Consider the following 23161-nt stretch of genomic DNA (forward strand, 5'->3'; position numbering starts at 1 on the left):
TTAGCTTTTATAAATGCAGATAGACGGCAGCACAGTCAAATCTTCAGATGTGTTTTGATTCCATTGATACAGCAGGTAAGAATTTATTAAGATTTTTATTTTGAGAACATGTCTAGTAACTTTCATGTAAAACTTTGATAAGTAGTTAGGTAGATTTTTAATGAAAATATTTTGAAATAAAAGGTACTATAATGAAATTTAAAGCTTTCTCTATAAAACTCATGTGCAATTATTGTTCTGATGCTAAATCTAACAGCATGTCATTCTAAAATTTCATTGTGTGTGAATGGTCCACCTTGGGACAGGGGGAAGTGGTCCACCTTGGGACACAAGATGTGACTACCTAACTTTTATTTCAAATATTTTTACAAAAATATATTATATTTAAAATATTTTTTATTTAATCTACATAATCTGTGTTTATTAATAGTTATTATTTCTACTTTTAGGAACTCATTAGGCTTAACAATGGCAAGGATTAGAAATAAAGAATACCAGAAAAACGAAACAGTTCGTGGTAACAATATTCAGAAAGCTGCTGCAAAAGTTTTATCAAGAGGCAGCACCTCAAAAGGCAAGTAACCGAGGAAGAAAAAGAGGAAGATCAGCTATATATACGGACTCTCCTGAAAAAAAAGCAATTGAAGATGCTATCACTAATAATGAAAAGAACACTCAAGTAAAAGAGAAAGAATGTATGAATATGAAAGCGAAAAAAAGGATTAAAAAACAGCTTCAGTTGATCATTAGTAGCAGTAGTGAAGATGAAGATTTTATACTCTCAGAATTGGTAGGAAGTAATACAACTGGAAGAAAGCCAGTGATTAGTGATTTATGTAATGATGACAGTGATGATGATGTGTACAGTTTAGATGAAACTACGGATGAAAAAAAATTAAATGTTGGTGATTTTGTTGTTGCCAAATTTGCTGGTAAAAGGTCTGTTGTTGCTTTCATAGGTCACATGGAAAGAATTGATGGCGATGAATATGAGTTATCTTTTTTGAGACGACTAAATCAATCATTGACATTTATTTATCCTGAAAAAGAGGACAAATCTTATGTAAACTCAAATGACATTTTATTAAAACTTAAAGAACCAAAGCAAAGTACCGAATGTTCTTTGGGTTTGGTATTTGATTTCCAACAATTAATTACAATTAAATATAAAATTTGTTAATTTTTTTGTGTGTTCAACTAATAAAAAGCTTTCTTAACAAAATTAGGAAATATTAATTTCTAATTGGTTATATTTATCACTTTATATACTTTTCTTTTCTCGAATAAACAATTTCAGGTGTAATGTAATTCAATTATTGATCTTTTCATATCTGTTTTTCAGCTGTCCCAAGGTGAGCCACCAGGTAGTACACCTTGGGACAAAGTACAAGTTTACTAAATATTTTTTTTTTAATTTTCTATAATGGATTAAAGATTAAAAGCTGTTAAATAATGTAGGCAAAGGTTAAACAAATACAAGGTAAAAATTTGAAAATAATTCATCAATATAAAAAATTTTGAGAAAAAAAAGAAAAAAAGCGTCCCAAGGTGAGCCACTCTCCCCTATATTTTATTAACTACTTTTAACAAAGTGACTTCTAACTTTAAAAAAAAAAAAAAAAAGACAGCAGAACCAACAACTAATGAAAAAAAAAAAAAATCAAAAGAGCAAATGCAGCCATCAAATTCAGAGGCAGGAATCTATGGGTTTTGCCTTCCATTATTATGCAATGAGCAAATTTTAAAGCATTCTAATATTATTTGGAGAATATTCTATTTATTGATTCATTTTCTATCTTCTTTATTAATTTTTTTCTTCAATTTTCAGTGTTCATCAAACTCAAAATAGAAAAATAATCAAGTAGGATAAGATGAGGAAAAGTGTTTAAAATAATTTCAAGAAATGCTGCTACTGGATGAGCTGTCATTGAATTATACATTTGTTAGTTTAACATATCAATATCCAAAAGACAAATATTAAATTTTTTTTTTTCTGTACTTCATACAAGAAAAAAAAACAAAAAAAAAACATTGCCCTGAAAATTAAATTTTCAGAGAAGAATTCAATAATAAAATACATCAATGTCCAATTGCAAGCTACTATGCAGCAAGATATCAACTATCATTTTGGACATTTGCGAAGACACTTATGATGGTCACACTAAAAACCATCAACTTGCATAGAAAATAGAATCGTTTAAATGCATCTGAAATTTATTATTCATTATAAATGGTATTGATTCATTATAAATGGAATTTGATTATATGCAAAGAAAAGAGCTTATCCTCATAAAAGTACATTCATCAGAACTTAATTTTCTAATCAAAATAATTGGTCACCTTCAGAATTAAAAATAATAAGATAAAGTCACAATATGTAGACTAATAGATTTCAAAAATGTGAAAAATTATTAACTTGGCAAAGTGGAACATAATTTTAAGATATTTCTTAATAACTAATAAAATAAATCTCTACTTTTCTTAGTTATTTTTTTCACTGTTACTTTTTAAATAATTTGTTTTTTAAAATATGCATTTGAAATCAACTTAAGTCTCAAATAATAATGAAAATCTTACCTTTACAGATTCATTAACATCTGAAGTTCTCCAAATCACATCACTTATTTCCATTTTGTCAGATAAAACCTTGGGATCTGCATTGTTCTGGTTATTAATTTTGCAAGGAGAGTTTGCATTGAGGCTGGCAATCAGACTACAGGAATTTATATAAAAATTATTTTGCTGATCAGAACTTTTATTAATTGGAGATGCCAATTCAGTACAATCCGATTTCAGTTCATGACAATTCTCAGCAGGATGATTAATTGAAATATGCATATTTTCAGATTGTTTCGGGCTAGCAACTTTCAAAAGAATTTTTTCAGGGCTATTTTTTTTATAAGAACTGGAAGTTTCTACATCAAACAAGTTTCCTGAATTCTTTGAGATTGCTATTTTAGAGCTGGTCTGGCTTTTAGACAATTCTGAAACTCCATTGCCATTTTCAGTCACTTTTGAAACAAATGCATCATTAGTATCCTGAAGATCTGTTGTTTCTAAGTTACATATGTTGCTAGAGAGATCTGAAATGTTATCTTTAATTCTGGTTTTCTCCAATACAACTGGATCATTTTCATTTTGAAAATCTTGAACTTTCATTTCAGACAAATTTGTAATTTTGGTTGATTTCAGAACTGGTCTCTCAGAAACATTTAAATCAATAAGTTTTTGACTTTCAAGTACATTTGAATCAAGAGAAGTATTCCTTAAGTGTTTTTCTTGTAACATTACGCTATTTTTTACATCATGACACTTCAACTCTATTTCAGCTCTAGTAAAATCTGTTGGGATATCTTGATTGTTTATAGCATTTTGATCATTACATTTTATTTTTGTATTTAATGTGTCCAATTCATATGCCACGAAAGGATCTTTTAATTTCATTCCATCCTGATTGTTAGAAAAAGAACTTCCATGAGAATTTTTATAGCACTTTTCTTCAATGTCTGATGTTAAAATAAATGCTTCTGAAGGCAGATGTAAATCTTGTTCGACTGCTTGAACTAAATTAGATTCATTTTTTAACAGACATTTTTCTTGCAGAATTTTAGCAGGGAATAATTCTGACAATGTTTTACAAGATAGACTTTCAGCAGTATCAAGAATAGAATTGGATAACAACTGCAATGATTCGTTTTCATTAACTGAAATTTTTTCAAACTTTTGTTTATCTTCAATTTTTGAAAAATTCTGAGTACAATTTTCTTCAAAAGCAACTTTATTACTCTGTCGATTTAAGCTTGCTTCGGATCGAGCAAAACTTGTAAAAGCACTAGTTGGAGCAGAATTGAAACTTGTAATTGATGTCATTCCGGAGTTCTCGTTTATTGCTTTAAGGCTTGAATTAAATGATTCAACTGTGGGATGTTGAGCATTTTCTTTTGATTCAGTTGCAAAATTATCTTCTATTAAGGGAATAGTTGATGTAGGAGTTAAACTTGCAATTGACATCATTCTAGAGTTCTCATTTATATCTTTTAGGCTTGAATGAAATGATTGAACTGAAGGAAGTTGAGCGTTTTCTTTCAATTCACTTGTACAATTATCTTCCATTAAGATACTAATTCGTGCAGGAGTTAAACATAAAACTGATGTTATTCCAGAATTTTCATTTATAGCTTTACGACTTGAAAGGAATGATTCAGCTATGGGAAGCTGAGAAACGTCTTTTGATTCAGCTGTGGGAAGCTGAGAAAAGTCTTTTGATTCAGCTGTGGGAAGCTGAGAAACGTCTTTTGATTCAGATGTAAAATTGATATTTCCTATTAAGATGCTAGCAGAAGTAGGAGGTAAACTTGCAAATGATACCATTTCAGAATTCTGATTTGTAGTTTTAAAGCTTGAATTAAATGGCTGAACTTTAGGAAGTTGAAAATTTTCTTTTGATTTTTCTGTAAAGCTATCTGTCATTCCGAATGAGTGAAAGCTTAAGGATTTTTTATCTTTATAACTTATCGGACTGTATACTTTCATTTCACTGAGTGGTTGTTTCAAATCAAATTTTTTTGACTTTTTCAAGATGCTTTGTACATCTGGGGAAAGAATACATTTTTTCAAAAAATTCTTTGTAATTTGCTGGCGCTTCTTTCTTAAAGTATACAGAGCTCCTGGGGTTCGTGACAAGAGATGTTTTAACCCAGGCGGCATTTTTAATTTAGCATCTTGGGAATTTAAAGGTTTCAAAACAATATCCCAAACATCACCATTATCCTCAGAAGGAACTAAATCTGTTTTCACAAATGGCTGTTTTGTTTGAAGCATTTTATTATTAGGAGAAACACATGAAATGCTTTCTTGGAGATTTTCCTCCATCTTTTCAGATAACGAGGTTAAATTTGACTGAGCAATCTGAAATTTTTTATCTTGTTTTTGAAAATCAAAAGGACCTTTTTCCTTAGAAATACTTTCAGGGTGTGAGGACAAAAGAAAAAATGGTGAGGATTGTAGTTTATGAGACTTATCGGTCATAAGAGTTAATTCCATTTCATGAGAATTGAAAGTTTGATCATTACATTTATTGTCAGAATTTTGAAGAAAGCTTAAATTGCAGCTATTGTCTAAGCCAGAACATTCACCAGGAATTGTTTTGACAGAATGACAGCTTTTATGCTGCTTTCTTTTGTCCTCTGAATTAAAGATATTTTCCTTTTCAACATCCAAAGAATGAAGAGCATTTGTCTGATTGATTTGTGAATTTGGCTCATCATGATGCCAATCAGATTCTAATGTTACTGAAGTAGATAATCTTTCATGACAACCTTTTAAACAAGATTCATCATTTAATGTTTTTTTCAATTGGGTGCAACTTTTTACAGCACATGTAAGTTCCATTTTATCAGAAGTAAAATGATGTGTTCGAGAACTATCTAATAATTTAACATTTTGATCAAAATTCAGATCTTTTCCAAATTCTTTTTGCATCTTTACTTCAAAGCTATCATTTACCAAAGAAAATTCATCATTACCTGCAACACAAGTGAGCTCCATTTCTTCAGAATCAAAGTGGTGTGTCTTGTGATTTTCCACAGGATCATGTTTCTTGTTTAAAGAGAATTCAATGCTTGAATTTACTAATTTTTCATCTTCAGAATGATTATAATTGGTGCTCTTCTCAAAGTTGAAACTATTTCCAAGAGAACTCTCATTGTTGCATGTGATATCCATGGTATTCGATTGAAATACACATCTCTGCTCAACCAAAAATGATTTATCTATGTCATTAAACAAAGATGGTTTGCTCAAGTTTGATACATCTCTTTTGACTTTCAAATCATCATTGGAATTTATGAATGGAGTTTTAAAATCAGGGAAACAACTTTCAGATGATTGGGTTAGATAAACATCTTTAATTTGTAAAAAAGGCGAAGCTACAGAGGTTTTAAAAGTACAAGTTAGCTGCATTTCATGCGAAATTAAAGTTTCTTCCATAACTTCATTATTATCACTTTGATAATCATTCAACTGTTGGTTTGTAAATTTACTGTTGGTTTGCAAATTTATAAATTTTTTTATCTCATCATTTGTATGTCCTTCATCAAGCCTAGAATTTAGTGTCTTATTTCCCTTCTCAATGAATGTTGAATTATGCATTTTAGAATTTTTAGACTCTGCATTGCTATCTAGCTGATCATCATTGAATTCTGATATTGCAGATGATTCATGATCATTGATATTGTTCAATGAAGATCTGTTTGGCATTTCTTTCAATTCAATATTACTCCTGCCAGCACAGGTAAGCTCCATTTTATCAGATGTATAATGACATGTCCTGCTTGTTCCAATTAATGCAGAACTATGGTCCAGATTTAGACTTTTGTCAAACTCCTTTTCTTTTTCTACAAAATGAAAATCATCACAGCCAACAACAGAAGTAAGTTCCATGCCTTCAGATTCAAAATGATGAGTTTTTGAATCTTCTGGTAGGCTTTTGGGATCAAATATAGAATGTTCATACTTTCTATTTTTAAATTTTAAATCTTCCGACAAATAATCAAAACTGTTTTCAAGATCAACACTATCCATTCTAGAACCACCAGATTTGCAAGTAATACCTTCAGCACTAATTGGAAATGCATTTGTGCTATGAGTAAAAAGTGGCTCATTGTTTTCATTAAAGAAATCAGATTCACTGTGACAGGCAGTACGATTTAATGCATGTCTGTTAGTTTTAGGATCATTTTCTGAATTGATATGAAGAATTTTTTCGTCAGTAGAGTTATGTCTTACTCCTTTATTATTTGATGCATCCCCTAGCTCAGATGTTCCAATGCTTTTTCTTTTTCTATTAAATCCTACATTTTCCTTATTTTCAAGAAAAGTAATAGATGATGAGGGAAAATGCAACTTTTCAAAATTGGAAACTTGAATTCTGTTTTGAGTATTCTCTTTTTCTGAGAATATTTTCATGAATTTCACTCCATGAGCATTGTTCTGGGAATAGTGAGAATTTTCCTCAAATGTTTCCTTTTCAGCAGCATGGCTTTCAGTCCCACAAGCATCCATTCCACTATATTTATAAGAGGAAATTCCATCAAAATTTGTTTTTATTCTGTTAATTGCACTAGGTAAGTTCACATTTTCTTCCCCGATTAAGTCACCTGAAATGCTTTTTAAATGTTTTTCAGAACTTTTGCCAAGAAATGAGGAATGGATATTTGAAAGAACATCAAAACAAGGACTGACATATCCAGAATTACTTGAAAATGATTTTAATTTTATATTTTCAAAAGAAATTGCAGGCTCAATAAAGCTCAAACTTAATGCCTTTTTAGATGTCTCCATGTTCAATTTCTCAAAACTTAACAGCTTGTTTTCATCTCTGCCATCAGAAGTAATATTGGTATTTTCCAGAAAAACTTCTGATAATGATGTAGATGGGCTTTCATCAAGAAAATCATTGCCAGAAACACATGTTGTTTCCATATCATTAGCAGTTAATCTTGCCCTACTGCTAATTTCATCAAAGTAATTATCTGTCTTTGGTGATGGTAAGCAAGTAATATCCATTTCATCTACATTTGTTCTTGTTTCATTAAGAAACTGATTGGAATCATATTCCAATAAAGATATTGTTGAAGGTGTAATCTTAGTAGGTGAATTCTTTTGGACATTTTGAGAAGTTTCAGAAAAATTAGAATTATCCCTCATGGGTTCAGATGAAGTTTTCACATTAGGAATTTTGCAAGAAGAATATCTGAAAAGAAAATATCAGATATAAAATGTTTTTATTTGTACATTATGAATTACTTAAATAAAAAAAATAAAATCCCAACACCAAGAAGAAGAAAACAGTTTAGAGAAATGAATTTTTAAGTGAGGTATTTTTCTAAGTAACATATTTATTTGATTAAAATTTGAAGACACAATTAAAGTAAGCATGAAAAGAATCCTTTCAAATATGAACTGGTACCACATTAACCCTTTAAATTGAAATGATGATTCCAACTCATCAGGAAGTTCCTTGACCAAACTGACAATGACAAGTGGCACTCACCAGAAATGGAAAATTGGTGCATTTTATGAAAAAGTCATTTTTATGGAGGGTGAAAAAACTTCAAGTTTCTATATCAATCCCCCCCCCTCTTAAAACAAAGAAAATTAAATTGTCTGTTGTGTAGTGCAAACTGAAAATAAATTGCAATTTAACTAGGTTAATAAGTGCTACATTTGCTTTGATTTTGGATACAAGTATCAAATGTTTATGCATGGAGTCGCATGAGAGCTATTACATTGTTTTGTGGGAAGGAGTTCCACACCTCTTACATTTGAATAGTCAAATTATCAACAATCCATGCTAAGTGCAGTTGATATTGGATCTTTCAGAAAATAACATCTCAGATGATGATGAGAAAAAGGTTTGGTGATCTTACAGACCAAACCAACACATCCATTCTCTGTAGATCAAGTTCAATGACAGCAGTGGAATGATATGAATATAATCCTTACATATTTCACAAACTGACTCAATTATTGGCAAATAAGTACAGATCAAAGTGAAACAAGATTTAAAGGAAGAAATTATTCAATTTTACTTATAAGAGACATGATACCATAAGTTAAGGTATCATTCTACAGTATATGTATAACATCAGCTTCTACTCAGAATCTTTATCGGCATGACAGTCATCATCCATTTCAAAACCCTATAAATTTTGGAAAGGTTTATAATTTTAGCAGTCGCGAGACAAGCAAAACAACTATTCAAGCCTGCTTATAAAAATAATTAGAAACTTTTCATTTAATCAAAATTTTAACAAATATAGGAATTATATATTTATCTGTAAAGTTTACAAGATGAAGAATTTTCAGATTTTTATTTATTTTCATCAATAGATCATTTTTCTTTTAGGTAAAAAAAAAAAAAATAATAAGTGTCTATAAATATTACTGTATAATGTTTATTGCAAAAAATGGATAAGAGAATTAAAAGCATCATACAATGCTTAACTTACTTTGCTATGATTCCTATGTTTTCCTTCTCAGCTTCAAGAAAAGAAATGGCTAAATCTCTAGCACAATTTACCTTGGAGACCTCCATTTCTAATAAATAAACATACATTCATTTGATGTTAAAAGAATAAAATTATATACTGAGGACACAAAGGAAATGCATATCTATTTACCTTGATTGTCAATAAAGCCAAAATCAACAACAGAAAGTGGATCCCTAGGAAGAAAAAAAACTTTAAAGACTAATAATCACTAAATTCTAAAGCATTTTTACCAAAGACAAATTCAATTTAGAAATAAAGTGATTCCTAACTTCAAAACAATAACCTGGTTTATTTCCATCTTTAATTCCCTTACAAACTATAATAAGCAAGTTCTGAGAAACCATCATGGAGCAAAAATTCAATAAATAATTCAGAAAATTAACTTGATACTTATATCAAGTTAATTTTCTGAACAGATATACAAGCAATTTTCTAAACAGATTTGTTAATAGAGCAGGAAGAATATTATTTTAAATTTATCAAAAACTACAGCAAAAATTCACATCTTTAGTTTCTTAACAAATTAAAATACTGCATATATTTTAACTTGCTTTTTGCAGGAATTAAAACTTTGGCTATTGTGAAGTTGATGCTTTTCTTTGTTAACATAGAAAAATTGAATATAATCAGCAAAACATCCAAAAGTAAATAACAGCTTTCTACTTAAACTTTAAAATAACTTCTTAAATCTGAAGTATGTTGGGGTGGGGGGAATAGAAGGAAAAATAACAGAAACAGAATGACTCATAAAATGTACAGAATATTTAATAAAATGTTATATTATTCAACAATTCATTCCTAAAGTCTTAGGCTCTTGATAAAGAATATCTGAATCCAAAACTTAACTTGAATTTTTTTTTAAGAAGAATAAATAATATTTCAAAATTCGGACAATATACGAGATATCAATGTTCAAGAACCTTCTATATTCTGTTATAATATCATAGGAATAATGGATCTCTTAATAAGATAGATGTGTTCTGCATTTAGATATTAGAATGAGAAAGAGAATTATTGATTCTTTCTGACAAATAATGTCACGATGATAAAATATAAAAAAGAAAGAAAGCTATTTTAAGATTCAAATGCTATATTTATTCAAAAGCTAATAACACCACCTGATGATATTAGTATTTTCCTATTTTGAAGGTGGGCAATATCTTTAAGTTTCTAATAATTGAAAAATGAATCAGATAAATTTTTTTTTTTTTTTTTTTTTTTTTTTTTGCATTAAGAATAAATTTGAAAATTGGATAATTTTTGGAGTTATGGAATGATGGAGAAAAAATATTAAAAAAAAATTGAATCAGCCTGTAATAATTATCCACAATCAAAAGCATTTTACAACATGTTAGAAACAATTAAAAATTAAGATCTTTAAAATTTTAACTGGAATTTATTTTTTAAAGTTCCTCAAAAGCCCTTTTTTTAAAGTCAAGCAATGATGCATATACATGCTGAATGCAGTACAAATGTCTGTATAGATAATTTGGCAAAAACCCATCATAAAGCAAATTAGATTTCATTTTTATTAGATAAAAAATGACTAGTTCTGTAAATATTACTGTATAATATTTATTGCAAAAATCAGATAAGGATATTAAAGGCAGCACATAATGCTTAGCTTTAAAAAAGTGATTTAAATACATATGTATGCACATCAAATGCTACATATGGTGCGTTTCTCTCTCCTTCCTTTCAAAGATTAATATGTGTATGCAGGGGTGTTTGTGGGACCCCAAAAAATCCCCGGAAACTTTTACGGACTTACTACCGGCATTTTGGAGTTTCGAGAAGGGGGGGGGGGGAGAAATGAAAAATTACAATTATGAAGTATTGAATGACCTAATTATAAAAGTTCAATGAATTACTTTTTTTGCAAAATTAATAACCATAAATTTTCAAACATATAAACTACTACATTTTATGCAAATCTTTTAAATTACCTGAATTAATTCTTTTAAAAAAAATTATCTAATTTCTGTTGCTTTTTTTTTATTTTCTGATGTTTGTGGGCTTGTCTTTCTTTTGTGGTGAACTTCATAATTGCAGGAAGGTTGACTTTTATTTTCCTCATTTACAGTTGAAGAAATTTCCTCGAGAACTGCACATGCAGAGGTAGAAGCAGTTTGCTTTTCTGCTAATGTAGAAGGTTTTTCAGAGACTTTTATAGGTGACTCATCTGAAATACATGTTTTTAAGTCCTCTTGATATGTTTTCCAACTTCTGTTCATATTCAGTAAGAGATCTTTGTGAATTGGATCAGTCATTGGATTTTTTGAGCCATATTTTTCACATGAGGTTTCTTTAGAAGCCATTAAATCATATTTAATAGTCTGCACTGCATCTAGGGAATCAATCTTAAGAGAGGTTCTATAGTCAGTGACAAGTGCATCCATTAAGTTGAATGCACTTTCCACTAATGGGCCATGGAAGCAGCTAAGGCAGGCTTTGACCAATTTAGCCAATGTAGGATACTTATAATCATTTGTGAAATCATCTTTTAAATTAAAAACTTTAGACCAATATTTATCAATTGTACACTTGACTTGATTTCCACTTTAATCAGATGTGTAGATCATTTCTTTGGTGATATCAATATCACTCTGGTATAACCTTATTTCAGCTTCTACTTTTGACTTTTCATTATCCAGGGGTGTTTGTGGGACCCCAAAAAATCCCCTGAAACTTTTACGGACTTACTACCGACATTTTGGAGTTTCGAGAAGGGGGGGGGGAGAAATGAAAAATTACAATTATGAAGTATTGAATGACCTAATTATAAAAGTTCAATGAATTACTTTTTTTGCAAAATTAAGACCTTTGAACCCAGGTCACGTGATCGCACATCTGGTCGAACGAAGTCTCTCCCTTTTTTTTCTGCCGCGCCTACTTGCCGAAAAGAATCCAGAAGAGAATGTACGAGAACCGGGGGAATGAGTCATAACTCGCAATAAGGAAAGAACAAAAAAGAAGTTTTTTCCCCCTTTTCACGCATTATCACTGCCTTTGGAGAAAGAAAGGAAAAGTTTTCACCACACACACTGACCTTGCGTTTTCTGCTTTCAAAGCAAACAAAATTACCCAGATCAAAATAAATAATTCATTATTATTCCTACTTCCTTTTGAACGACGATCCCCGGAATTTCCGGGTATCGAAGTTCAAAATCCCCGGAGCACAAACACCCCTGTGTATGCTTAACATTCCAAGCAGAGGCTTATAATAATTAAAACTTCTTTTGATAAAAGTTTAGATGACAAAATAATATTTTTGAAGAGAAAATTTAATTTAAGATCACAGAAGAAAAAAAAGTATATCATAAAATAACAGATAAATTCTAAAAACAACTCTTCAAATGGTAAAACTTGGTTTATGGAAATATAGGGTTGCCACTCAAATTTGGAAGGAAAAAAAATATATATATATCTGTGTTTTCCCTGTATGCATAGTCAAAATTTCTATAAAGTAGCTTTTTTTTATAAAAATTTTCAATCAGAAATAGGCAAAATTCACATAAATGAATAATTTTTTTTTAAACAATAAAGAACTATGTGGCACAACTGCCAGATTACCTTGATCCAACTCCCATGTTTTGTTTTTCAGTTTCAAAACATGAATCTATTTGGTTGCTGGAATTCTTTGAAGCATCTAATTCTTAAAAGAAATTAAATAAAAATATAAAGGCTGCACTTAAAAAATATACAAAATTTATAAAAACGATTGTAAATTGTTTACCATGGCGACCAGGGATGTCATATATATTGCCGGTAGGATACTCTCTGAAATGATAAACATAATTTTAAATGGTTACTAATTAATAAAAGTTTATTGAATTGTATAATAACAAAAAGAGGTCCAAATCCAAATTATATATTTTAAGACAGCTCAGAAAAACATTTAAAACTTTCTTAACTTTAAAGTTAACTTTGTTAACTTTTTTAACAGTTAAACTTCTTTAACTTTTTAATTTTTTTAAACTTCTTTTAGAACTGGATGTATTATTTTTGAGTAATTTAAGAAAAAGTTAAAAACATCTCATTTCACTTTATTTTCTTCCACCTAAAAGCTCACTCTCAATTAGGGGTGAAAGCACAGTTATGCTGGAACCTTACTGTTGTTTATTAAAGAAATAAAACTTTATGTATACTTTTTTCCCCAATTTAAAATTCCAGTCATTAGTCTACTCAAATTGCTGAGTACAGACTGTAATTTTCTTACACCCTCCCCCCAAAAAACAGGGAAGCATATAGCAGAATGTCGATGACTATTGAGAAATTATTTTAAATTACATAAATAAGGTATCAGTAAAGAAAAATCTTGGTTTAAAATTCTTCCAAAGAACCCCGCCTCCCCCCCCCTTTTTTTTTTCTTTTTATCTAGTTTTACAGCAAATTCAAACATAAAAACTTGCTTTCCTTAATTTCCTTTGGTTTTTTTTCCCTACAAATCTCAAGCTATAATTTATGCAGTTTTAACTCTCTAATGTTCTAATGTTTATCTACTATATTATGTGAAAAATCAACTGCTGGATTATTTTTATTTTTGAGTGTGTAGATGGGTAAGAGGAAGGAAAGTCAATTATAAATGTAAGAAGTAAAACATATTTTCTATCTTTGGCCTCATCTATAGCATATTCCTGTTATCATTTTCTGGTTATGAAAGTGGAAAGTGTTGCTTAACTGTTTAGAAAGATAATAAAAGATATGATTCAATGGTAAATTCTACTTATTTACAATATTCAATATTACAAATACACCCATATATTTACAATTATTTGATACTGCCTTTGGTAATTATTTAGTTCATGATTATTAATTGAAAAATATTTTAATTTGTGAAGGATATTCACAAAACTCATTAATAGTCATATATGGTAAATTTTATCAGTTTCATGTAGCCATTTTTATGTCCAACCTCTGTCTCTCTTTTTTTTTTTCGGTTTTTTTTTTTTTTTTTTTTTTTTTTTTTTTTTTTCAATTTATTGTGCTGATTCTATACTTTTAAATCTCTTATGCAACTAAGTTTTAATGGTCTAGAGCCCAAAGTATTCTAAACTATAGATTTTAATAAACATATAAGTTTTAATTTAGAAGTCTTCTGAATGTTACATTCATTGTGCTATGAGCTTTCTTTAAATTATTGCCATTTTGCCAAAAGTTTGAATTTTAAATAAGAATTGATAAAATTTTAATTTATTAACACGCTTCCAGAATCAAAGCATTATTGTAAAAAAAAAAAAGAATACAGGTATATAAACGGAATCACTTGATACTGAAATTATAGGTTCACAGCAGGATATACTGCTCAATCTCAGAAAATTCTTCAATTAAAAATATTCCAAATACAACAGTATAGAAGCCCGATATTATGCTCAAAAGCAATAATATATTTTATATGCCCAATTATAATTCGGGGAAAAAAAATTATCAAAAGTGTACTTCACACAGAAACCTATTTAACATGAAAGAATAAAACTAATCTTCACAGTTTAATCATCAATAACTGCAGAAAAATTGAAGTAGTATTTGTATTAACAATGAAAACAGTTCCAAGTTTTAATAAAATATTGCAGAAAAATATATTTAAAAAAAAAATTTTAATGCTTTTATTCTTGAAATCAGATGAAACATTTTACAACTAAATAAACATCTTTGATGCAATGATGGTATAAAAATTACTTTTGTGCTGTAATATTTTAGAATATATATCAGAATTATACAAAAGGGCCATCAAAACTCAAAAATTTCCAAGATATGCATGCTTATCTTTCAAAGTTTGTTTACACCATTTTTTTTATTTTTAGATCCAAGGTTTCTTAGAGTACAGCACACACATTCCCATTTAATAATAAAGATTCTCCTGGGGGGGGGGGGGACCTTCCAGAAATGCTGTTGCAAAGCATATATTATTTGTACAAATGAAGGTGTAGCAAATGCTCCTCTATGTCTTTATAATATATGATGGCTTTCCTTCATTATGAAAGAAAGAGTATCATATAGAGGCATTGATCAATATCTTCAAAAGATTCTCAGAAACTTACTTTACTTGAAATGTGTCAGCAAAACTAACTCTTTTAGGATTTTGGCTTTTTCTTCTGATTTCTGTTTCTTCAAGCTAAAAAAAAAATTATTTTCAAATTTTTACCTTTGAAAGCATATATTAACGGGCAGTATTGATTACACAATAAAAAAAATAATAATAATAAAAAATAAGATCTCTGCATTCAACTTGTGCTATATTAGATTTCAGAATTCCTTCCAATGAAAATAACTTTTTTCAAATAATGTTCAGTAATAATTACATCAAAATTGCAATCGATAAAAAAATAACATTTTCAGGATTTTTTTTTACTATCATTAGCAACTAAAGCTATCTAATAACGAGAAAAGGAATATGAAAATGAGCACATATGTTTTAAAATAGCAGATTCCTTGCTATAAAAAAAAAAAAAAAATTTAATTGCAAATCTGAGGTATAAAAAAAAAGACATAGAACTGCAATTAACAAAGTGAATATTATGAACAAGACATAAAATGTCATCATTATCAGAATAATAAGTTACAAGGAGGGCTCTAAAATTGGCAGCAACCACATGGCAGCCAATTCAGAAATACCCATTACAATTTTAATTATATTTCTGTCCCATTTCAAAATTATATGAGAACTAATTTGGGACAAATCTTGTAATTTTGAACTACGGTTAGGTAATGAGGATTACTACATCTTGATGGATTTAGAGTTCACCAAATCTATTTAAATGCCTTTTTTTTTTTTTTTTTTTTTTTTTTTTTATGAATTAAGTTTAGAATTTGGGACATTCAAGTTTAGACAGACCATGGTAGGAGATCATCAAGGCTTTTGGCATACTTAGAGCTAATATGACAAACATATACCACATATTTAGATAACAAGTAAATGAAAACACAATTATGCAGAGTTCCATTTTAATAGTATAAAAATATAAGAAGCCATAAAAAGTAAATTTCAATGAAGTAAAAAGTGGAACCATTTCCCTTACATACCTCACAAATGTCTAAATTCAGATTCTTTGTTTGCTTCAAAATCTAAAAAAAAAAAAAAAAAAAAAAAAAAAAAAAAAAAAAACATAAATGAGATACATTACATTTATCTTTTTATTAATAAAATACATCGGTACGTTTACTGAAGATATATACATAATGATTACATAAATTAATACTATTAATGTAATGATACATGATTACATAATTTAATATGTAAACCAATTCCTTTTCAAATGGAATCTGGCTTGGGAAACCACAATCAAGCATTTACTCTGTACCATGCTTTAACTTTCGGTTTTTCTGCAGCTATAAAAGCATTCACATCACATTATTATGCTCAATTAATTGCATTAACTTGCTCTGCAACGTGTTTAGATCAAAGTTGCCCATTTTGTAGAAAATTAAATATTTTTATTATAAAATTATACAAAAACAAACATTTACTTATTCAAAACTTTTTATTTAATTGAACCCAAATGCTTGTTTACTACCATGTGTAATTAATAGTTACTATAAATATAAACAGGGTTATTTGATTACTTTCAATCATTACTTTATCTTTAAAACAATTTTCATATTTTTGGACAGTGAAAGTGCATCTATATTTATAAAAGTACTCGAGTGTGTATGTCTATGTATGTGATAGATGTGTCCACACAAATCTATCACAATTCAACAATAGAATCTGGCATGCTTTTAGGTATAATGATGATTCAATGCACTTCAAAGATGGAATTTTAAGATTTGATATAGAATTTTATTTGATGTTTTGTGTTTTTCATTGTGTCATTGTTTCCTTAAGATTTTTTTTTTTTTTGATCAAATCAATGATAAAAAAAACATATATATGACTATGATCAAGGAGAAATTTTATATCTTCACTGATTTGGCATATTTCCAAATTAAGTAGTGTATAAATAAAGAATGTTTATAGGAAAGCAAAATGTTATAAACACTATTTGGCAATTGCTAATAAGTTTTTATTACTTTACATTTTTGAATTGGTAAAAAGACTGGAACAAAGAAAAAAGTTACAAAACTCCAACTCAAACTCCAACACTTTATAGCAATCAACTACTGAATCTAATACTGATTTTGCAAATAGCATATAATATACTGATTTTGTAAATAGCAAAACATATTTTATAACACAAAGCAAACAAAGAGCTATGACATAATGATCCCCCAAAAATTATATGGTTCTGGGGATTAAGTGTTGAGCAAGGAGGGGGTATAACACCCTAATTATCTTTATATGATTTAAATTCAAACAAACTATTTTTGATGATCAGCTATTCTCGTTACATACACTAACACATATATTTAAAATAATTGGCAAAACCACAGAACTATTCCTCCAGTCACATCCACCATACTGATTAGCCAATTTTCATTTTCATATGAAAGTTTATGACACCTAGGTACATCACCAATAGTCCCCTGGCTTCTATCAAATTAATATTTGGAAGAAATCTCCAAAATATTACTGTGCATCGTCTGAGAGGAAAAAATGTTGAATTGTCAAAAAATGTTTATCGTAATCAGAAATATTTGGTATTTATATAAATGTTTATCAGAATTCAAGAGGGTGGGGGAAAAAATATCTAGAAGTCTGGTGTTTTAATTTCTACTCCTCCTCCCTCTTTCTAATAACATATCTACATGCAATCAGACACCTGTTTTGGATAGCTATTTAATTAATTTAAACCGATCAAGTTGCTGTCGCGATTCTTTCCCAAATCAAAACACAATTCAACTGGTCTATATACAAATACTTTTTCTATATGAACACATAAATACTTTATAAAAAAAAAGGTTTGTAATGAATTTTGAAAAATGTAATTAAAATAACTTACTGATGATCTACTTCTGTATTCTCCTCTTCCTTGTTTATCTGAGCTGTGATGTACAAAATTAAAAATCATTAAAGGGCAAATAAAAATATTTATAAATAGAAAGGAAACATTTTAATTAAGTTCACCATTCTATATGTTTAAAAGCAACTAAAAACTGTATATTAATCATGCAAAACCTCAACAATGAATAATGAAAGAAAAAAAATTCATACTAAATAATGTTTTCATAAAGTTAAAAAGTAGTTTCTCAGTAACATTTTTTCCCAAAAGTAAAAGATCTCTTACTTGTAATAAAAGTCATCAAACATACAATTCAGCGTATCAGTATCTTCTGCTTTTCCTTCCATAGTTCTGAAATGAATAAAACTGTTAGAAATTTTTAACTATTTTACATCATTCATTGCCTTTTACTTTTTTTTATGCAAAACCCCATAAACACACTTTGGTGTTATAAAAATTTCAAATAATGTATTATATTGTTTAGCCAGTTCATGAAATATAATGTTATTATTTGAGTAAATACCATTGACTCAAAAAACATTTTACATGAAATTTATAATAGGTAAAAAAGAAAATAATAATAATATTCAAATCTTTTAAACCAAAGAAAAAAAAATAATAACTCAAAGAATGCAAGCAAGGAGTTTTATAGTTAGCAATAGTGCAGCTAGAACATTTTAGTATAACAATTTTTATACAAAGATAAGCAGATCACTTGGTAGAATTCTCTTAGCAACTACAAACCAAAACTTGCCTAATCTTACAAATAACATTTATCACATCTGAGCTATGAATGCTAACTGAGATGGAATTGTATCTTTCATGCTAGTTTTCACTAGATAAGGACTGAGAAACGTGAATAGTGACATCCCCTCTTTCTTTATGCAAGTAAAGGTATTGTGAACAAAATAAATAAAAAGATAAGCAAGAATAATACAGCAAAAATTCTTTTTTTGTTAGGTTTTTTTTTCTAAGAAAATCTTTTAGCAGCATTTGGAATAGTCAAATAAGCATCGCAATTAGCTTTATGAATTAAATGGTCGAACAATATTTTAAAAAATACCAGTTTTATTAAAAAGAAACATCGACATTTTGGCATGTTCAATTTATTTTAACTTAAAAGAGAATTCAGGTAATATCATTTCAAACATTTAAGAAAATGAATGAATTCAAAAAGAACCAAATTTACAATAATAATAAATAAATAAATTGCCACTGGACCCATTCTTTAATAATAAATTATTGCAGCAATTTCCTGAATATGATTTTTTTTTCCCCAGATCAATATCAACATGCTATTGGAATCAAAAGTATCATAAATTGGAACATTCTTCATTATCATTTCTTTTTGCATGAAGCTAGCCACAACTGCACTCTGATTAACCTAGTCTAACATGGTTTCTCAAGCACATCCCCAACTCAACCGCCTAAAATAATTCTTTCTGCTTTCTGCATATGGCACTATGTTGAGCTGGGATTTCTTTTCCCTTTTCCAAACAGTGTATATGACAATGTAATTCTTATATTATCCTTTGGAGGCATTCTATATCTAGCATAATTTTTTAATTATAATAGAAAAAAGTTTGACAGAAGCTTTATTATATAATTCAATATCTGATTTTCCTTCTTTTTTTCAGAAACTTTGTGAAAATAAAACAAACAGAATAACGGCATTACTGTATCACATACTCTCAAAAAATTTTTTTAACAAATATGAAATTATTTTTTATAGTTATATATATATATATAAATCTTTTGGGTGTTTGGTCAATTCTGTATTAGAATCAAATTTTCAAAAAGGTCTACGGAAAAGTTTCCAAAATGTTTGCAAAATATCCCTCAAATGACAATATTGTTAATTAGCACTTTAAAAATCAATATATTATAGGAACTCTGTCTGGTGAAATGATGATCATAAATTTATCAACTTGAAATGTGCTATTAAAAGTCAACTTTTTACCATTTATAAAATTATGACATCTGTTACCTAATGCTTATCTGAACACAACTGACAACTTTGATATAAACATACTACTAAATAGAAAAAAAAGAGAGAAACACACATTTATATGGATTATTATGGGACATTTGGACAACAGAATGAATTAAACACTATGAATGAAGTAGAAGCATTCAAGCATAAATTTTTTTCACTATCTCTATTTCACCTAACAGTTTAATATAAAAAAGTATTAAAATAAAACAGATAAAAACTAATTTGTGGTCCATGCTTATTTCATTAACAAACAGGGTTTTTTTTTTTTTTTTTTCCCTACAGTTATTGATTTATCAGAAAAAGGAGGGTTTTTAATATCAAAATTGCCACACTGAAAACATTTGAAACAACTCCTGTTTTTAAATTTCCAGTTTAAAAATATATTTCTTTCTGGCTTATTCACAGACAAATTCAAAATAATATCCCTCTTAACCAGACTCATGAAAATCTAATCAATGGCTGATTTTAGTACTTTATGGTCCTAGGCAGTGTGTACTGTGAAATTTCTCTTTTAATAAGGTAATCAATTTAAATTCACATTTCAATACATCCTTTAACTTAATGTCATTTTATATTTCATATAAATATTTAAATTTAGTAACTTTATACAAATGTATATGTTATTATTTATTAAAACTCATTATTATATGGCATTCTTATATAGTACAAATTATAATTTAAATAAATATTCAAATTTATATTGAAATAACTCGATGAATGTAATAAAACAGATATGAACCTAAACAATTACACTTAAAAAAGAATGTATACTGTCCCAATATATTATAATTCATAAGATTTACATTTTCTTTATAAATTTATTTCGCAACTTTAATTGATCTGCCAAAGGCCCAAAACAATGTTCAATAAAACAGGAGGATAAGCTACCAATTTCTTACGAAAGTAGAAACGATTCTAGAAAAATTATATTGATATAATATGAAATTAGAAAAGATTAACATACTTGATGATTTAATGTCTTAAAAAAGTTATGATTTAGTTTGTTGCCATATACCAATTTTCCTATATGTGGAAGTTTTATAATCTGCCTAGTCAGAAATCCACTGTTCGGACCAATATTCACCAAAATCTCAAACTTTTTTTATGCTAACAATCTCTTCTTTACATATCCCCCATATACAAAAGAATTTTAACAAATTAATGCATTAAAAAAAATGTATGACCTCCATTTAAGTAGGGGAAAAAATTAAAGCAGCCAAGAGAAAGATAGCTAAAGTAAACTCAAGGATACTGCAATCTTGTATAATATAATAAGAAACTATCATGAAAGAATTTCTTAAAAAAAGTACATGAGAATGTTAAACACACATCCTTACTAACTGAAATCATCAAAGAATCTGACTTTTTTTAATAATTTATAAGAAAAAAAATTTTACTAAAATTCAATAACTAAAAAAAAAATATTTTACTGAAATGTTAGAAAGGATTTTAAGAATCATAATGAATCGTAATACTTTTTTTAATTCAAGATATACAATAAATCTTTGTCTATAAGATATTTTTTATTTTCTACTAAGCTCTAACTTCACATTTAGCTGATTATAAATGACATTTACACAAAATACGATTTCAACCTTTTTATTTCCACAGTTAATGCTTTTAAAATCAAAATAATAAAATATCCAATAATTAATTATTTTGAAACTAAAATGCATTTAAACTTATTCAAATAATTTCATTAGTTTAAACCAATATTTAAAAAGCAGTAGTGGATAATTGTATTAATTTACAATTCTGTCAACATTAGATTTATAATTTAAAGGAAATATTCAAACATATGACACGAGCTTGTTACCAAACTCACCAAAATAACATTAAACATAACAAAATGCATTAGATATCTTTTTGGTCCACTCACTTTTAATAAGATATCACCAAAGTTTTGCAACCATACCATTGAATTAAACTTTCCCAACTTAGAGCTAACAATTTTTGAGATTCGAACTGACATAACCAAAAATGATTTATCTGTACTGGATTGATTCTGGATGCATTTGGATTTCATTACCGACTTTAAAATTAACTGCTTTGTTTAAAATGCATCTAAAATTCGATGATTTAAATTTTTCTATAGATGTTATTTGTTGGAATTTTCAGTCTTATACAGCTTCTTTCAAAAATAACAGTTTATTATATTCAGAAACATGAAATTATTTCACTGAATAGCTTTAATTCCAAATTATTATTACATAAAACATCAGTTTAAATTATCTGGAAATTTTAATGCTATAATTTTATCATCATACCTTGGGCGAACCAAAAGATAGTTATTAAACAATAATAGAAAGCTGCCCACTCATAATAAACAAGCTAACTTATCGATTCTTGAGGATGAGTGGAATATGCATGTTTATTAGATGCTCATCAAGAAATGAACTAATTTAAAAACTAATAGTGACATATGCTGCCAGGCAAATGTTTTACATCAACTATTTTTCGAGCAAATAAAACAATCAAAAATTTGAGTGGAAGAAAATACATTGATGATTAAACGAATTTTGCTATGTATTAAAAATAAAAAAACAACTTACGGTTAATATCTGACACCAACCTTTATACCTTAAATATCAGAAAATAAAATATTAAAATTAGTTAATTTTTAAATTAAATCGACATTACATAGTAAAAAAATACTAGCGCACCCTAACAGTACTACAAACGTAAGCATCAAAACAATTCAAAAACTTCGCCACAGTTAGCAATGCCACTCAATGTGCAAAAAATCAAATTTAAATTTCTCTCCTTCTCTGTTATACAACCAATCGTATCCTTCCATTTTTAGATTGCTACGGTTGGTCCATAACTCGAAACTTAAAAATTCAGGGACAGGGATGGCATTGAAATGCTGTTTTCATGAATGATTGAAATAAAAAAAAATTTTAAAAACCAATGAATGTCGTTAATTTTCTTACATGAAGCCTTGCTCGTGGATCGACTCAAAGCATAATGGGGAAATTCTTAGTTTTGCTCAAGTTGGTTCGCATTTCATACGTTAAGCAAATCTATAAGATATTCTCTATTTTGATTTCTTTGCACAAGCTAGACTTAGGGATGACGAACATCTTATGAACTACCATTATGCAATCAATATGAAAAAATCACAAATACCATTGTTTAATACTAATCATGAAGAAGTGTGAATCAAATTTTAATATGACTTTAAAACGGCAATTTTTTCGGTACATGTCTTTAGTCGAATCACGATAAAAAGG

General features: G+C 28.4%; 1 protein-coding gene across 1 annotated transcript in view; it reads right to left on the bottom strand.

The window, feature by feature from the left end:
• Window positions 1-22604, bottom strand: part of LOC129961713 (uncharacterized) — a 35690-nt gene extending 13086 nt beyond the window's left edge. The window contains exons 1-10 of the mRNA XM_056075255.1: window positions 22481-22604; window positions 18218-18283; window positions 17933-17975; window positions 16077-16118; window positions 15095-15168; window positions 12790-12833; window positions 12627-12708; window positions 9183-9226; window positions 9012-9099; window positions 2578-7753 (exon numbers count right to left, since the gene is read on the bottom strand). Of these exons, the coding sequence (XP_055931230.1) occupies window positions 2578-7753; window positions 9012-9099; window positions 9183-9226; window positions 12627-12708; window positions 12790-12833; window positions 15095-15168; window positions 16077-16118; window positions 17933-17975; window positions 18218-18279 (5655 nt within the window). The 5' untranslated portion in view covers window positions 18280-18283; window positions 22481-22604. The remainder of the gene's footprint in view (window positions 1-2577; window positions 7754-9011; window positions 9100-9182; window positions 9227-12626; window positions 12709-12789; window positions 12834-15094; window positions 15169-16076; window positions 16119-17932; window positions 17976-18217; window positions 18284-22480) is intronic.
• Between the last annotated feature and the right edge of the window lie 557 nt (window positions 22605-23161).

This window comes from Argiope bruennichi, chromosome 2 (assembly GCF_947563725.1).
Source record: "Argiope bruennichi chromosome 2, qqArgBrue1.1, whole genome shotgun sequence".
NCBI classification, from domain to species: domain Eukaryota; kingdom Metazoa; phylum Arthropoda; class Arachnida; order Araneae; family Araneidae; genus Argiope; species Argiope bruennichi.